At 39.4% G+C, this 19,400-nt stretch overlaps 1 protein-coding gene across 2 annotated transcripts in view; it reads left to right on the top strand.

Moving 5' to 3' along the window:
* The window catches only part of Msrb2 (methionine sulfoxide reductase B2), a 58,658-nt gene that overhangs the window by 13,176 nt on the left and 26,082 nt on the right, over positions 1 to 19,400 (top strand). Inside the window, exons 4-5 of one of the 2 annotated variants that reach the window (XM_076831881.1) lie at positions 6,159 to 6,306; positions 7,410 to 8,164. The exons of the other annotated variant lie outside the window; for it this stretch is intronic. Of the exons in view, the coding sequence (XP_076687996.1) occupies positions 6,159 to 6,306; positions 7,410 to 7,514 (253 nt within the window). The 3' untranslated portion in view covers positions 7,515 to 8,164. Of the gene's footprint in view, positions 1 to 6,158; positions 6,307 to 7,409; positions 8,165 to 19,400 lie in introns of those variants that run through there. 2 annotated transcript variants of the gene reach the window in all.

Genomic DNA, 19,400 nt, shown 5'->3' with positions numbered 1-19,400 from the left:
TGGAGCTGGGAGAGACCAGAGCAGAAGGCTCTGTCCAGGAAGACTCACTTTCTAGAATGGGGCACATGTTTTGTACCTGCTCTGACTCACTTGGGACTATTAAAAATTGGAAATGTGGCTGAATTATATATATGTGTGTTGTATTAGCACAATGGTAGTTCAAATTTAGAAGGTTAAGTTATCAACTCCAGGTTGAGGAGCTGAAACAGCCAAAACGAATAGGAAAATCAGCCAAGGGGGCGGGGAAAGCTTGTTAACCATAAGGCCAGTGAACTGAACTGTTAATTCATGAACCTTAATTATTTCTTTGTCAGCATTTAATTTTAGTTAAAAATTTTCCATTTCCTTTTCAATAACTTTTTGAATTTCTGTTCCATCTTCCTACTGCTCCTGTAGATGTAGCTAAGACTGAGGGAAATAAGAGTATATCAGTGTTGGTCAGTTTTCCATAACTACAATAAATATCTGAGATAATCAACTTATAAAGAGAAAAAGGTTATTTTGGCTTAGAGTTTTAGAGGTTTCAGTCTATGATTGATTGGTCACATTGCTTTTGGCCTACAGGGGCACATCTTAGTGTACAGTAGAGCAAAACCACTCCCCTCATGGCCAGGAAGCAAAAGAGAGGGAGGGGCTAGAATCACACTATTCTCTTCAAGGGCATGTCACCGTGGGCCTAAAGACCTTCCAGTAATCCCTGCCTCTTAAAGGTTCTACTAACTCCCAGAACACCAAGCTGGGACCCAAGCCTTTATTTACTTGCTTATTTTTATTTTTTGACAGTACTGGGGATTGAACCTGGGGCCTCACACATGCTAGGCAAGTGTCCTACCACCGAGCTATATCGCCAACCTGGCACCAGTTTTTCTTTCTCTTTCTATTCTTAACCTTTTATTATAGGAAGTAGGGGAACAGAAAAATAATTTCTTAAAAAATTCATATAGAGTCAAAATGAAGTGAAAAGTTGGTCAGCCAGAACTAAATCCTAGTTAAAATAAAAGGTACATGCAGGGATCAACCACCTCCTTGCTTCCTGCCCCAGCCAGGAGGCTTCCTACCTGCAGACTCTCGAGCTAGGCCTCCCTTCCTGGCTCTGCTTGTCCCTTCTGTGTGTGATTTAGGTTTCATTTATCTTGGAGCCCAGATTGCTTGTTGAGGTCTTCTCTGATAGCACACGCTATTTTTGGATTTATTTTTTCTGCTGCAGATTCCTGTTACTTTGTCAGTAGCACACAGTCTAGGAATGTGTGCTATTCTACTGGCTCAAATATTTTCTTTAGTTGAGGAAATAAAACTGACAAGCTCCTCAAGTTCCTTAGCCATTATACTTCTTGTACATACCTCAGGGAGGTTGTTAGGGGTAGAATTGTGTCTCAAGAAAGATACATTGAAATCCTCATCCCTGGAACCTGTAAATGGAAACAGGGCCATTAGTCATACTGGTGTTGGGCAGGCCCTTAATTTGATATAACTGATGTCTTTATAAGAAGAGGAAAAAAAGTCACAGACACATAGAAGGCAGCCACTGGAGTTTACCTACTTTACAGGATGCCAGCCACTTTCAGAAGCTAGGAAGAGGCACAGGGGGATTTCCCAGGGTCTTCAAGGGAACATGGCCCTTGCTGGCATCTTGATTTTGTCTCAGTTACTTTTTGGTAATGTTCTGCAGCTTTTCTAGGAAACTGGCATGGTGCTCACCAAGTACCTCTTGATTGGTTGATTAATGACATCTGCTTTAGTGCTTAGCAGCAGTAGCAATATCGAGACTATCTAAGGGTGTTGCAGTGATGATGGAAAGCACCGTGGAAATGTGAGAGAAGCTGCAACTTCATGAGTGTGGGGTTTTTGTTTGGTTTTCAGTCCTGGAGATTGAACCCAGAGGCCCTTAACCACTGAGCCACTCCATATCCACAGCCCATTTAGTTTTTATTGTGGGACAGGGTCTCAGTAAGTTTCTGAGGCTGGCCTCAAATTGACAATTCTCCTACTTCAGCCTTCTGAGTCGCTGGGATTATAGGTGTGGGCCAGCACACCTGGCTCTTCTTGAGCAGTTAAAGAATTGGGCATAGTACTTTGTAAATGGTTCTTGCTCTCCAGGATCTGTTAGTACCCTATTTAACAGATGTGAAAACTGACATTTTCTCTCTTTAAGTAACTTGCTCATGTTTTCATTCCTTTTTCCATTCCTGTAACAGAAGACCTGAGACTGAGTGATTTATAACAAATATAAGTTTATTTTGGCTCATGGTTCAGGAGGCTGGGAAGTCCATGAGCATGGGGCTGGCATCTGTTTGGCTTCTGTGAGGGTCTTCTGCTGCATTATAACATGGTGGGAAAGCCAAAGGTCAAACAGGAGCATTGAAAGAAGCAAAATGGAACTGGCTCTTATAACTAATCCAGTCCCATGAGAACTCCCATATTCCTTCTTAATGAACTAATTACCTCTTAAAGGCCACAACTCCCAGTGCCACCACAAAGGCAGTCAAATTTCAACTTGAGTTTCAGAGGGGCAAACCGTATTCAGACCACAGCAGTCACACATATAGTAAGTGATAGCGCTGAGCTCATGTTACAGGAGCCTCTGAGCGTGCCCTTCCTCAGAGATGGACGGTCCAGCAACAAACCCACCCACGCACCAGGCTCTTCACACCCAGCCTTACATCAGACCTCCTGGCAGCTCTCTGTGCTGTCCTTACCTTCATTTCATTCCAGGAAACAGTGTTAGGAGGGCTGACTTGTCCAGAGCGGTACAGCAGCCAAACAAAGCCCCATGCCATGGCACTTGGGCTCTGAAGCCCACACTGTCACCTGGGTTTCCATCAGCCACTTGTGCAGTGCTGTAGAACCAGACACCACCACTTTCTAGTGCCAGCCATCCAAATTACAGCCATAGGTCCCTGGGAAGACATAACCAGCCTCCCGCGGATATGCCCAGCCAGGGTAAGCCACAGACTCCCTGCCCAGAGCCTCTTTCCCAGACACTTCCGTCACACTTAATGTAGTTCCCCTCCCAACTCCATCATCTTGAGAATGATCATAGTGCACATTTGTGGAAAGTGCTGCCTCTTCTAATGAGAGACCGTGGGTTGAGGGTTTTAAGGTCATGAGTGCTTTCCAGGATGTTACCACTCCTGAGGGACTCCATACTGTGGATAACCTTGGAATTAAGTGACATTGGCCCCTGTCTGCTCCCTCTTCCAGGCTGCTTCTGGTAGAGTTTATTAAAAAGTTTTGTGAGATCACATATTTTTCTGGTCATAAATCTTAAAACAGGAGAAAACTGAAGGCTAATTCACTTTTTATGTGGCATTCTAATGTCCTGAGTAACTAAATAACATTAGAAATCTCTGATGTGCCCTCTTTCTTCAATTGAATGCAGATTCTTCTGAGAATTGGGGTTAGGGATGTCATTTATCTCTGGTGCCTCTACTGTTACTTTGGGGGCTGTAGAATATCCAGAAAAGGAAGAAAAACAAACCAGATAAACAAGAGAATACCTTCTCAAGTAAATGATACAGAGTAGTTTTAGTTTTCCAGGGATGAGCCTTATGATAATTTAAAATGTATAATTTCTAATTAGCATTAATATTTAGGTTCTCAGGCTGGGGTTGTAGCTCAATGGTAGAGCACTTGCCTTGAAGGTGTGAGGCACTGGGTTTGATCCTCAGCACGACATAAACATAAGTAAACAAAATAAAGTTATGATAATTTGTTATGTCCATCTACAACTTAAAAATTTTTTTTAAAAATTTAGATTCTCAGTCTTAAGTGATATATGTTGACCCTATCATATTACTTGGTAAAATCTCCAGATTCTGCTAATTGCATCAATAAAGGTTTATTGTTTCCCATAAAATGTTTAATGACTTTTTATTGGTCTAAAATTCATTTATTTAAAAAATTTATTATATTCGTAATTCTCTATGAAAATTCCTTTCATGATCAGTAGTTTATATAATGTTGAGGATGGAAAGATGCTGATTAAAAGATGCTTATGATGTTTTTTCCCAAGACATAGTGGCAAGGCAGATATTTTTGTTTCTTTATTGCAGTACTAGGGATTGAACCCAGACCCTTGAACATGCATGCTAGGAAGTGCTCAATCACTGAGCTACACCCTCAGTGCCATGTGAGTATTTCTGAACTCAGAAAAGGATTGCAAAGAACCCAACCTGAGTGTGCAGAGACTTCTAGTTGGACCCATGGCTGCTCAAATTTATGAAATGTCTGTTATTAGTAATGATATTAAAAAGAATAGCTACAAATTTACATACTATGTGTCAGGAGGCGCTGCTCTAAACACACCATATGTAGAAATATCTCAGTGAATTCTGTCAACAAGCATGTGATTTAATAATGCTATTGCTATTCTGGAGTTTAGGACACCAATTCTCTTCTTTAAAAGATTAAATATCTATTAAATAAATTGCCAAGAGCACACTGATATAACAGTGTGGCTTCACACCAACATCTTTTGGAAGTCAAGCCCTTACCACTAAGAGGCATGCCTGTGGTTCTCAGAGAGGATTCCTGAGGATCCCTGGGACCTATCTAAGGGATCTACCAGATGATCCCTTTCCCAAGATGTATCCATCCACGTGAGACAAAGTCCTTTTGTTTTTGTGCTGGGAATCCAACCTAGGACCGTACACACTGAGCTGTTCTGTCCCCTTCCTGTGTCAACAATCTTGCAACAGAGTAAGTGCAGAGGCACATAGGAAGTTTCAGTTGTCCTTTTCCAAGCCAGATAGTAAAGAGATCTGCAAAATTGTAAAACAATGCAATTCTTCTCATTCAGTGTCTGTTTCATTTTGGAAAACAGTATGTTAATGTTAATATGTAATAATTTATTATTTTAAAAAGTAATATAACACATATATATTATAAAATTCTCAGTTATCATTTCTAATTGGTTATGTATTGACATCTGTCACTCATGGAAACAGAAACTCTAGGGAATTCTTAGGCATTTGGGGGCATGGAGGAGGTCCCAGGACCAAAATGTCTAAAGTTGTCTGTGTCATGATGTCCTCTTCCTAGTGGGTTTTATGTTCTCTGCTCACTTCCTTTGTGTTTAGAGTCAAGGATTCCATTATTCACTACTCCTTTCTTGTTTGTTCAATTTTTGGAGGGTTTAACTTTCAATTATTTCTTTCTCAGGTGGAGAGCAAGTCATCTCCCTGCCATCTAAAATTTCTTAAAAATCTATTTTCCTAGAGCCATTTGCAAGAGCTTATCTGTCCAAGCTCTTAGAGAATGGGCTCTTTGTTAATTTTTTTTTAATGTGGTGCTGGAGATGGAACCCAGGGCCTGGTGCATGCTAAGCAGCCTCTCAGCTGCACCCCCAGCCTTGAGAATGGGGTCTCTAGTGAGCAGATTTGTGAGTTGCTCCCCTCGCCAGCTTTCTTGGCCCATTCTAGCCTTCAGCATAGTTAGTTCCTTGGAGACTCCCCTGGAAGCTCAGGCTTCACTGGAGTGATTGGCACAGAGTACCTGGGCTTATATATTAATAAAAATAATCATAGTGAGTATATGTGCCCAGCAGTATGCTCAGTTTATACCATGCTCTGCAGAGCATCCCCTTTGGGATAGGCCTGATTTTCCCATTTCACAGATGAGAAAACCAGGCCTTGGGAGGTTGAGCAGCTTGTATGATTTCATACTACTGGGTCCCCCTAGGCAGGCAGCCTCGTGTGTTTAGATAACTGGAAGTTTCCTGTGCTAAAAGTGGTTGCTTCTGTGCTTCTCTGATGTGCTGAGATCCCGTTGACCCCCTTCGACCGCTGTGATTTCTGTTTGATTTCTCCCTTTTCTGCATTCGGAACACATGGATTTGATTTGCGGTTTCTAATATGCAACAGAGTTCACAAAGCTCCAAGTGTTTTTCAGGCCTTTAGATCAGACATAGAAAGAAGCCATTAGCTTCAAAGGCACAAGACATCCTTTCACTGCGGCCAGGCAATGTTCTTAATAGCGAAGGGGAGCAGTGGGAACAAGTCTGTGGAACTGACTGTCGACCTGGCCAAGCTTGCGATCTGATAGAGCAAAGTGGGAATCAGGTCTGGCTCATTGGAAAAACGAATTAGCGAGAAAAAATGCTCCTGGTATGTTAATAACAGCGTCTTTACTGGTCACGGTGTTGGTACTGCCTTCCACAGCTCTGAGAAGAAGTTCTGCTCTGGCACCGGATGGCCTTCATTTTCTGAGGCTCATGGCACCTTGGACTCTGATGAAAGTAACAGTGGAATCCTGAGACGTCTGGACACCTCCTCAGGAAAAACTCGCACAGAGGTGGTCTGCAAGCAGGTGGTGTATTGTGCTTTATATTATTTTCTCTGATGTGGCTAAAAGTGCCACAAGGAACTCTCCTGTGCTTGGCATCTGCTTTCTTATTCCATGGAGGCACTTTGTCATCAAAAGGCATTGAGAAGCTGGGCACTATGGCACCTGCCTAGCTACTTGGGAGGCCAAGGCAGGAGGGTCGAAAGTTCAAAGCCAGCCTTAGCAACTTAGTGAGACCCAGTCTCAAAATAAAAAATAAAAAGGACTGGGGATACAGCTAAGTGATAGGCCCTGAGTTTGGTCTCCAGCATCACAAAAACTTAATGAATAAATAAATGTAGAAGAAGAATATATTAGCAGAAACTCATGCCCATAATAACCCCTCTCTCCCATCATTCTCAAGTGGCCTTTCCTGGTTCTCACCTTCCACAGAGATAGGAGCAGGGTTAGGGTCTGAAAAACTGGCAGGTCACATTCTTTTGAGCAGGGACAGGCTGCAGGCAAGCCCATGTGGTTGGCATCTCTCTATCTCCTTCCCCACTCTGAAGTATGTCACTGATAGGCAAAGGGATACTCCAGGTGACAACAGCACATTACTCCTCTGGGAGCCTCGAAGGAGGGAGTGACTTAAATCCAGACAGAAAAATCATTTTGCCGTTTTTGGGTGCTCTCATCTTCTGAGGCCCAGGTTTTGTAAAATGTCAGAGGCAAGTAGATTCAGATAGCATAGTTTTGCCATATATATATATATATATATATATAGATAGATAGATACCCTGTCCACAGCAACATTATTCAGTACTCACCAGGAATTGTGCTGCTGCTTTCTGTACATTGTCTCAATTAATCATGACAACACTCTATGAAGTAGGTATAATTATCATCCCTACTTTATAGATGAGTAAATCAAGGCATAAATTTGATAGTTGGCACACATTCTTACTGGTAAAGTAGGACTATTTACCACTATTGTGTCCTGAGTTATTCCATGCCTTAATCAAATTTGGATGTGACAGACACAAAGATGTCAGACTCTGGAATTCGGTGGCACACGGGGTCTATCTGTTTAGTTCTATGTAAAGGGCTCTGTTTCCACTGGGAGTGATGAGGGCTTCTCTGTGCTGCAGTGTGAAGCTCATCTTGGCCATGTGTTTCCTGATGGACCTGCACCCACAGGACAGAGGTTTTGCATCAACAGTGTAGCCCTCAAGTTCAAACCAAGCCAACACTGACATCTCTAAGAGTCCCTGCTTGGCCACTCTTCCACGTATATCCTTGATTTTCATAATTCAGATGGATGGTTTGTTTTATTTACTATAAATTAGACTAAGTTTGCTGGTTGCCTGAAGGGAGTCACAGCTTCTCTTACTCACCTGGCATCAACTCAAACCTGACTCAAGCTTGGACTTTGGAATTTTACAAAATGACAGGGGGCAGCCATTCCCACCAACTGGCTTCCATAGGCTTCGGGTGGGACCTCAGAGCAGGACTCTTGGGGGATGTCAGGAGCTTATGGACTTGGGGCCGAAAAGATCTTTCATGATGACTCTGAACTTGCCATTGCAGTGAAGTCCTTCATGGACATGTGTAGGTAAAGGATCAAGTGAAAAGAGGAATACGGGATCAGAGGAATGGAAATGCCAGCACTGAAGAAAGAGCTGGGTTGGGAGGAGCTGTGCTTTGGAGGGACATGTTGATGAATGTGCTGTGTAATTTTCTTTCAGAATTTTGAGTATCTCAAAGTTCTTCCAATCTCACTACCCAAAAATCAGTTCCAATGTGATTTCTTAGATTTTGGTGATTATGAAGAATGTTCATCTTTATACCTTCTGGCTACAAAGTTCAACCTTAAATGTTCAAATAAAATATTTACTGATACTGATGTTTGCTTTTTGTCTAAGTCTGTGAATTTGCTCTTTCATAGACATGGCTCTAAATTAATATGACAAAAAAGAACCAGAACACACCTTAATAGACATTTGGTATATCCAGAGGAACAGCAACTTAAGTATTTCACAAACTGAGAGTCTCAGATAAGGTATTAGTAAAAGTATTTATGAGATTATCTTCTATATGATTTTATGAGCAGAAAGGAAAATTCCATTTTCTTCTCATTACCTTATTATACATCCTTTGACATTTCTTTAGTGGCTGCTCTGTAAATGACAACATGCACCCTTACCTTGTTACTATTATGTGCAAATCATGGCTTTTCTTGGTTCTCCAAGAATGCTAACCTTAGAACATGAATTTCATGAGCACTCTTCCACGTTCTATGTTACTATTTCCATGAATTTAATTTTACACACATTTTAGACTCAATGACTAGTAATAATTAATTACTTAAGTGTAGAGTTGATATTTCCTACTTACCTATTTTCCCATTTTTTGTTGTTCTTTATTTTTTCCCAAATTCTATTTTCTTATGGGATTATTTTTTCTTCTGCCCGAAGAACTACTTTTATTTTTCCTTTAGTTCATGTTTCCTGGTGATGAATTTCTTCAGTTTTTGTTGGAGAGAAAATGTCTCTGCTCTCCTTTTATTTTTAAGAATATTTTTCATGGATATGAAATTCTAATTTGGAAAATTTTTAAAAATACCTATAGATAATCAGTTGCCCAGCACCATTTCTTGAAATCTTTCTTTAATTTCTTTGGCATTTTTATCAAGAATCAATTTCCATATAAATGTGACTCTATTTCTGAACTCTGTTCTATTCCGTCAATATGTCTGCCTGATGGCGCTACACCATGCTGTGTTGACTGACTGTAGCTTAATCGCTCATCTTGAAATTAGGGATTTGGGCTAGGCTAGTTCCTTTGCATTTTTGTATAAATTTTTGAATTAAGTTTTTTTGTGGTGCTGGGGATCGAACCCAGGGCCTGTGCATGCGAGGCAAGCACTCTACCAACTGAGCTATATCCCCAGCTCTAAATTTTTGAATTAGTTTGTATGTCTACAAAACATTTGGCTGAGATTTTTATTGGGATGGCATTAAAAATCTTCATTAATCTGGGGAGAATTGACATCTTAAAATGTTGTATTCCCCAATCCATGAGTTCTTCATTTCTCCTTCAGTTTTCTACTTGAGAGAAAAATATTTTGTAGTTTTCAGCATCTGGGTCTCACATACATTTTGTTCAATTTATCTCAAAGTATTTTAATTTTCTTAATGCTGTTTTAAATTGATTTACCTAAATTTCATTTTCTAATTGTTGATTGCCATTATATAGAAATACAATTAATTTTTGTTTTGAACTTGTGTCCTACAATCTTGCTAAATTGATTTATTAGTTCTAGTCCCTGCTCCTCAGACCCGGGTGCCTTAGAGTGTTCTGCACACACTTTATCTGCAGATAGTACACTTTTACCGTTCCCTTTCTAATCTGCTTTTTTCTTTCCCCTCCCTTAGTTACTACCAGGGCTTTGTAGTATAAAGTTAAATCAACACAGAGTGAATATCTTTGCTTCATTTGTGATTTTAGAAAACATCAAACCTCTCACTCTTAAGTGTAGTGTTAGCTGTAGATTTTTTTCATAGATGAACAATCAGATGCAGAGGACTTCTATTTCTAGATGTTGAAAGATTTTTATCATGAAGGAATATTGATTTCTATGAAATGGTTTTTTTCCTGCATATGTTGAAATAATGATATGATTTAACGTTCTGTATTCTATCTTGGTAAATTACATTGATTGATTTTCTGATATTAAATCAGTCTTATACTCTTGAGATACAGTTCTCTTAGATATGGCATATAGCATCCTTTTTACATAATATTGATTCTTATTTGCCAGTATTTTAAAGAACATTTACATCTGTGTTCATGGGTGATGTTGCTCTGAATGCTTTTTTCTTGTGATGTCTCTGATTTGTAATCAAATTAATGATGAGTTTGGAAATGCTTCCTCTTATTTTCTGAAAAAAGTTTATGCAAGATGGGTATTTATCTTCCTTCATTGTTTGATGGAATTCATCAGGGAAGCCATCTGAATCTGTAATTTTCTATGTGGAAAGTTTTTAATTATGAATTAAACTTATATAGGACTGTCAAGTTTTCTTGAGTCACTTTTGTTAACTTTTGTTAAATATTCCATCTAGATTGTCAGACTTATTCCCATCTTATCCTTTTACTCTCTGAAGGAAGGTTCAGTAAGACCATTTCATTTATCCCTAATATTGGGAATTCATATCTTCTCTTTTCTTGATTCATCTAGCTAAAAGTTTATAAAGTTTTTTTTATATTTTTAGTTGTTGATAGAGCTTTATTTTTTTTTTCATTTATTTATAAGTGGTGCAGAGAATCGAACCCAGTTCCTCACATATGTCAGGCAGATGTTCTACTGAGCCACAATCCCAGCCCTAAAAGTTTATTAATTTTATTGGATCTTTTTTTTCCCAAAATTTTGAAATGGCTTTTGATTTTATTGTTTTCAGTTTTATGTTCGGTTGATTTCTACTCTTTATTCTTTTGTTCCTCTTGTTTGTTTTGGATACAACTTATGGCTCTTGCTCTCTCTGCTTCCTTGTTTCCATATCTTGAGATGTTCTCCTACATGCCATTCCGCCATGATGCCTCACCTTGGGCCCAGAGCTATGGAGTCAGCCATCTATAAAATGAATCCTCGGAAACTAACCGTCCTTCCTTGTAAATGAGAAACTAAGATACAGAAGGAGATGGCAAACCTGTGCCACACAGCTACTGTATTTGTACTAAACTGGAAGAGTTGAGCAGTTAAAACAGAGACAGGACAGCCTTACAACGCCTATAATATTTACCATCTGGCCCTTTTCAGAAAGGTGGTGACCCCTGGCCTAGGACATTTTTTTATTACATGCTATTTTGACTGAAGTTACCAATGATCCATTTTGTGTGTGTGTGTGAGAAGAGAAGAGAGTAAAAGAATAAAAAACAAATAAAACAAAAAAATAACTTATGCTTCCTTTTGTAATTTTTTAAGGTCGAAACTTAGAACATCAAGTTTTACACTTTTATTCTTTTTCTACATGAGCATTTAAAGTTATACATTTCCCCATGGACTCTGCCTTACTTACGCTGCACAAATTTTGATATGTATATTTTCATCATCATGTTTATATGATATATTGACATTTTCTATGATTCCTCTTTGGCCTAGTAAATATGGAGAAGTATGTTAAATTCCAGATATTTGGGATTTTCCTGAGCTTCTCATTGTAATTATTTCTAACTTAATCCCATTGTGGTTGGGGAACATAGATAGCCTGCATGATATAAAATTTGTCAGATTTTCAGATGTGTTTTATGGCCCACAGTATGGTCTGTCCTGACAAGTGCTCCAGATGCACTTGAAAATAATGTCTATTCTGTTATTCTTGGGTAGCATTCTGAAATGTTCAGAACTTTCTGTGTCTTTACTGATTTTTTTTTTTTTTTTTTTTTTTTTGGTCTTAACTGTTCTAACAGAGAATGGAGATGTGAAAATTTCCAGGGATATTTGTAGATTTTTCTCTCTTTCCCTCTCATTCTGTCAGCTTTTTGCTTCATGTATTAAGCACATACAAATTTTGATTGTTGTATCTTCCTTGACATTGAACCTTTTATCATTATGAAGTAATGAAATTATCTAGTAATACATTTTGATTAAGATATAATTCACAAAACATAAAGTTCACCATGTGAAAGTACACAGTTAGAACATATTTTGTTTTGAATCCATTTCTAATTTATATCAATATAGCCACTTCAGCCTCCTCTATCTGCTATGTGACAATATGGCTTTTTTTCTCCATTTTCTTTCAAACTGTCTGTTTTTGTGGCTGTTTTTATTTGAGACAGGTTCTTTGTATGCTGCCCAGGCTGGCCTCCAATTCCTGGCCTCAACTCATCCTCCTGTCCCAACCTCCCCAGGAGTTGGGTCTTATAGGTAGGTACCATCACACTTGGCTATTTCACACTATCCATATCTTTATATTTATATTTTATCTCTTGTAGGCATTATATAGTTGGGTTTTATTTTTATCTTTTAGTCCATTTAACAATCTGCCTATTATGGTTTGAATATGAAGTGGCCCACTTAAAGCTCCTGTTAATGCAGGAATATTCAGAGGTAAAATGATTAGACTGTTAGAGCTATGACCTACTCATTCCATCCTAGCTGGAATATGGGCGGGTGGAGCATGGCTAAAGGAGGTGGATCCCTGGGGCTATGCCCTGGAAGGCTGCGGATTCCCTGTGGCTCCCCGCAGCCCCACTACCATCTCCTGACCCTGCCATGAACTGAGCAGCTTTCCTCTGTGGACCTCATGATGTGCCTCACCTCTGCTTCCACGAGCCAAAATAAATGTTTCTTCCTCTTAAGTTGTTCTTGTTGGCTCTTTGGCTCACAGCGATGCAAAAGCCGACTGAAATACTGCCTCTTAACTAAATAGTTTATCAACATTTACTACAAACATTGGTTGCATTTGGGACCACTGTTCATTGGCTGCCAAAGACAGATGACAGATGATAGATAGATGGATAGATAGCTAGATAATCTCTTTACTGAGCATTTACAATGAGTAACACACTAATTCACATAAAATTTAGAAATTCATATCTCTGTTAGTTTATATTCCTATTTATTTATAGATTTTATATATAATTATCTGCATACAATTTTTTTTTTTTTAGACAGGGTTTTACTAAGTTGCCCAAGCTGACCTCAAACTTGTAACTATCCTGCCTAAACCTCCTGAGTTGTTGGGATTGTAGGCGTGAGCCACCATACCTGGCATCTGATGTATTTTAAATCCCACAAGACTGTGTTATATTTATATTTATTTCATAATGTATTTATTATTTATTAAACATGGTTTATGGAAGGAATTAAAGTATAGAAAGAAAAAAACTTCCTTTGCAATTAGTCAGATACTTATATTTCTAATGCTTTTCTGCCTGATATCATTTTTTTTCCTTCAGATGTCTTCACACTTGCAATGAAGTTTCAACATACAAATTTTGGAGGACCAAACAGATGGGCCTTGATGTGGGTGCTTTTATTTTTCTATTTACTGCATCCTGTGTCTGAATTTTCATCTGCCATTCAATCTAGGAAACTCAGTTTTTTTCCTCCCAGTAGGTCTTTTTCTCTTTCTCCTCTCTTATTCTGGTATCCCAGGTACACGTTTTACCACTGATATCATCGAGCCGCTCACTGGGTCTCTGTTCATCTCTTTTCTTTTTTTTCCAGTACCTTTGTCCTCTGTTCTTTACCTTGGGTAGTTTTTATTGATCTCTCTTCATGTTCTCTTATTCTTTTTTCTGTTGTAGCCTTTCAGCTTTTAGTCTATGTGAATTTTTTATTTCATATAAAAATATTTCAGAAATTATATTATTTAGTTCTAAAACTTCTATTTTCTTCTTTGCTGTCTCTATTTCTTTGTTGAGGCTTCCTATTTCTCTCCTGGCATTTTCATTCATTGAAGACATGTTTTGTGTTATTTCATATCTTGGGTTTAGACTTGATTGATTTTCTTCTCTGTTCAGAGTGTTAAATTTTTTTTCCTTCATATATCATGTAATTTTGGATAGTATCCTAGGTAGTATAAAGGTTAATTTGTGGATATGATGGATTTTTTATTCTCTAAAACATTTTTTTTTTCCTCCTTTGTTGTAGCAGGAACTACTCTTAGCTGGACTTGAATTCCAATTGTTTTTCTTGAATAGAGGCTTCGGTCTCCGTTCACATTGTCTGTGGTTGTCACTGTCTTTAGCGGGGATACTTTGAGTCTATTTCATGATCCATAATTCATGGTTCAGAGCTGTGGGCAGATTGAATTTTGGGGTCCTTGCTCTATCTTTTCCCCTGTAAGATTCCTCTTCTCTTTTTAGTGTTCACAGTTTTCTGACTCCACATTTCTGATTTTACAGATCCAACAAACAGGCTGCAGGGTTTTCTCCTGCTTGCCTCCTGATGCCCCACAGACCCCACTTGGCCTAAGCTAAGGTCTGGAGAGATGAGAACTGACTGTGTAGCTCTCCACCACCCTTTACCGTCTAGGTAGCTCAAGTTCTTCACCAGAGACTGCTTCTGTTTGTTTCACAGTACTGCTGATGGTTGCTTTCATATAGTGCCCAGGGTCTGCAGTTGTTCTATAGGAGCACAGGAGTTGGAGGAGTCTCGGTCATTATACCCACAAGTGGAAATGTAGGACTCTTACTTGCCAGTACAGATGCTCGTTGGTCTCTCTCTCCCTCTCCCTCTTTCTCACTCTCTCTCACTCTTTCTTAAAAAAAAAAAAAAAAAACAGATGCTCCTTGGTTTTCAGTGGGGTTATGTTCCAATAAACATAATCCCATGAATCAAAAATATCATTTGAATATGCATTTAATACCCTGGACCTACCAAACATCATAATTTAACAACACAATACTACACAATATGTGGGTAGGGTACAGTTATTTCCCCATGTGATAGAAAAAAATGTAGGATATCACTGGTATAGTGGCACACACCTGTGATCCCAGCTACTGAGGAGGCTGAGGCAGGAAGATCTCAAGTTTAAGTTCAGCCTGGACAACTTAGCAAGACCCTGTCTCAAAGTGAAAAAATGTAAAGGACTGTAGATGTAGCTCAGTAGTAGAGCACTTGCCCAGCATATTAAAGGACCTGAGTTCCATCCCTAGCACTGATAATACAGAAAGAAAAGGCCAGGTGTGGTGTCATATGCTGTAATCCCAGCTATTTAAGAGAATGAGGCAGGAAGATTGCAAGTTTGAAGTCAGTTTGGGCAACTTAGCCAGACCCTGGGTCAAAAAAAAAAAAAAAAAAAAAGGTGGAGGGGGGGCTAGGGATGTAATTCAGTGGTAGAACACCCCTGGGTTCAATCCCTAGTGTCTCTCTCTCTCTCTCTCTCTCTCTCTCTCACACACACACACACACAACAAAACAAAGCACCCTATATGGTATTTGTTATGTTTTTATTTACAAAAGAAAATAGATGAAGTAAAAGATTCAATTAAATTTTTAAAGAAAAATGTATTCTTAAGAAAAATAGGATAAAGACATGGCAAAAAGAGACATTAATGAATTAGATAAATAAAATAAAACATCAAAGGACTGGATCTCTGAGAAGCAGTAATAAAGCAGACTTCTGATAATTTTAATCAAGAAGAAAAGAATATATGAATTAAAACTAGAAATGAAATATGGGTTATAATAATAAATATGGAAAATTGTACTGTTTAAATAGAGCTCCATGGAAAAGTATGGATAAAATATATGATTTTTGCAGAAAATATCAATTTATCAAAATTGCTATGAGAAGGGCTGAGGATGTAGCTTGGTAGTAGGAAGAAAGCAATTTTAATATTTGGTGTTAAGGGCTAGACTATGTGGACAAAGACCAAACAGACTCCATTTTACCCTGAGACTCCATGTTGTATAAGAAATGCTTCTCCCATGGGAACACCCCACTTCTGTACCCATCAACAGTTGCTTAGCATAGCATGTTTGGCAACACAAAATGGAAATTCTTATACAATTCAATATAAGATTGTTCTCTTTTTGATTCCCATTTTTCTTGGACAATGTACCCTGTCAGAGAATGATTGTCTAGAGATTAGTAACCATTCTTTAACTTTTCCTCAACTAGTACACTTCTCCTTCTGTTTATGATTTTAGATCTCATGATGTTTGTTTAAGTGGCAATAGCCACTTATGACTAATGTACTGACAACACCTTACTTGAAAAGTGTACTCAAAGCCCTGGAGGAGGTCAAAGGGTATAGACTTGCAGCCTGCCTCTTGGCCTACCAGCTGGTTTATAAAGATGGTTCCATCTCCTGCTTTAAGATGGAGTTGGTAATTTATTGCAATCTCACCATAACATTGGGAAAATAGTTTAACAAATGACATCAAATCCTGTCATGGTAGAAGATAACACAAAAGAAGGGGATTTGAAAACCAGTTTTGTCTAAGGCCTTAGATGTGAAAAACATTAAGCAAATTATTATAAAATGAATTCAACACTATGTTAAAAGAATAATTCAGCTTTTACTTTATGTGTGAGTGTGTGTATATATTACTGGGGATTGAACCAGGAGTGCTTTACCACTGAGCTACATCCCCAGTCCTTTTTATTTTATTTTATTTTTTATTTATTGATTTTATTGATTTTTTTAAAAAAAATAAATGACAGCAGAATGCATTACAATAATTATTACACATATACAGCACAATTTTTCATATCTCTGATTGTATATAAAGAATTTTTTTAATTTTAATTTTTATTAATTAATTAATTCGTTTGTTTTTGACTCATGGTCTTGCTAAGTTGTTTCTGAGGCCGGCCTCCAACTTGTCAAACTTGAGATCTTCCTGCCTCAGCCTCCGAGTCACCAGGATTACAGTTATGAGTCATTGCACCCGGCTCAGCCTTCACTTTGATCAGGACAATGAATTAGATTCTCCAAAGGACCCTCCAGTTTGAAACAGAACAAAAATAAAACCTGCCTAAAGCAAATTGTCTTTTTCAATTGCATTGCTGGACCTACAGGAAATAAGGGAGCTCTTTCAGGTAGATTGAGGCTGGCAGTGGGAACCTGAAGCATCCTGAGATGCTGGAGTCACTTATTCAGCAAATATTTATGAAGAACCTGCCATACATAAGGCTCTGTTTGAGGTGCTGAAAATGTAGTGAGCAACACAAGAAAATCTTTTGAGATTTTATGGGGAGCTTACATTCTAGTAGGGGAGAGAGGCAATAAATAAGTTGGGAAATATAATAAAATTTGAGATAGTGCTAAATACTATGGAGAAAAATTAAGCTTGGAAAATATAATAAAACTTGAGATAGTGCTAAATACTATGGAGAAAAATTAAGCTTGGAAAGGTAGGGATTGTTGAATGGATTTCAGTTTTAGATAAGTTTGTCAGGGGAAGAACTCCCTGAGAAGGTTTCCATGAAAAGGCTTGGAGATGTTGGAGCGAGCCATGCAAATAGACAAGGGAAGGACATACCAGTAGAGGGAGCCACAAGCAAAGTTTCGTGGACAGTGTGCATGCAATGCTGTAGGAACAATGAGGGGACAGTATGGCTGAAGAGGAGCTACTGAGGGAACAGTATTAGGTCAGAACAAGTATAGTGACCTATCTGCTCTTTCCAATATGGTGAGCTAAAGGAGATAATTGGGGACATCCCCCATATCCTTTAAGTATTTGAGGGTGGTACCAATTCCTTCAATCGTTTCTCCAAAGGGAGCTTTATTCTTTTACTAGAGTAATTACACTAAGGAGAAGAGAAAAGTCTAGAAGTTTTTAGTTCTGTTGGATCAAATCGTCACTGATTCCAAGGAATCTATAAGGCATCGTGCTTCTAGTCTTCCAGTGGGGGCATACTATACAGAGGCAAATGGCCTGGTCCAAATTCATCTCACAGGGGAGCCTTTGAGTCCATGGACCCATCCTGTGGTCATCTTGCTGGTCCCTGAGGCCACAGTCAAGATGGGTGTATTTCCCCACTGGTGAGACCTTACAGGATTTCCCTGACTTGTGGAGTAAGGACAATTGTGACAAGACGTTTCACCAGGAAGCCGCCCAAATGGGTTTCTCCTCAGCCAAGGGAGTTAACGAGAAGCCGTGCAGCATCCCAAGGGGAATGGCAGGTATGAGTTAATTTGGAAACAGTGATTTCGGATTTTAAAAATAAAGTCATGGAGCTTGGATGCACAGCTGCTAATGTCCTGAGTCACTGAGGTTAAAACAGGCCCAACAGGCACTGGTGCCCTTAAGAAGGTGGAGATCTCAGTCTGTAGGCTGGTCAATGGCCCCTGAAGGTGTTCTTCCTGTAGGTATTTCGGAACTCACCACCATTCTGAGGGATTTCTAAGAAAGTCAGTTTTTAAAATTTCCTATGGGTGGGCCTCACAGGTCATCATATCTCGACTCTGCCCCAGAACAGAACCTAACGTCATCGTCCATCCCCAATGATGTAAGAATGGTTGAAACCCATTACACAACAGTGACCTCCAGATTCTTCCATCTATCCCAAGGTGACAAGGCAGGCTGTCCCTTGAGACACCCCTCGGGCTTCAGGACTGAAGGGAAAGGCATGTGAATGCAGAGTGCATAAAGAATGGGTGGTCCACAGGCTTGCTTTCCACACCCGTCCCATTTCCTCTCCTCGCTGTCTCTGGACTTTCACCCACATTAAAACACACTCCCTGAGGCCCCCAGCCTAGTTCTGAGGAGCAGAGATGGAAACTGGCGTGTGTGGGACCCCTCTGAGGAGGTCCGTCCCTGCAGCCTCTGCACTGTTCAGTTGGAGGCATCCTCATGGCTGCTGGCCTGTCACTGTGTGGTGACTTGCCTCTGTGAAGTTATCCAAGTTGTGGTCCTGGAGTCTCAGAGCACAAAATGCCCGCAAGTCTGACCCTTCATCCCCTTCCTTGAGTTGGGAACAAAAGAATAATTCATGTTGCATTTAGATGCTGATTATGAGGTGTGGGGGTTGGTAGGAGAGAGGGTGGAGGGAATATTCCATGTAATCGGAGTATTTGCTGATTGGAAACTGTTTACAGACGTGTTTCTCTCTAGCGTGTACCCCTTGAAATCATTTTCTTTGTAAATGTTAAAAGCCATATGAAAAAAAAAACAACAACCTTGATTACTCCTCTTTGTACTTCAATCAGCATCGTGGCAGCCTCTGAATAAACTATAATTCCTTCACTGTGCCTGCCGAGGAGAACATGTAGGCCACATTAAAAAAAAAAAAAAAAATCTTGGTAGGGGTCTCAAGAACAATTAGCAATTAAAATAATCTATTTTCCACATTTTGCTATAAACATGGCTGCTTGATTGATTTCACAGTCTAGGGTGCTGCTTTGCTCTTGAGCACCCGGATTCACTAATTCACAGCCCTTAGACTCTTTGCGGCATCTTAAGTGTTAGGCAAAGCAGCTCTCAGCCCTCATTAGTGCATCATTAACTTTAGAACTCTGGAAAGCTGCTACTCCTAAGAAAGTGCTACTCAGGATCCCCAGTACAGCCGTCCCATCTCCAATGCTCAGGACTGGTATCTTCATAAGAACTTGGCCAGGGCAAATGTCAGGTGTGACTGCTTGTAGGGAGCCAGCGACCACACCCTAAAAATGGC

This window comes from Callospermophilus lateralis, chromosome 13 (assembly GCF_048772815.1).
Source record: "Callospermophilus lateralis isolate mCalLat2 chromosome 13, mCalLat2.hap1, whole genome shotgun sequence".
Taxonomy (NCBI): Eukaryota; Metazoa; Chordata; class Mammalia; order Rodentia; family Sciuridae; genus Callospermophilus; species Callospermophilus lateralis.
The sequence above is the reverse complement of the archived record's forward strand: the minus strand, read 5'-3'. Positions and strand labels throughout refer to the sequence as shown.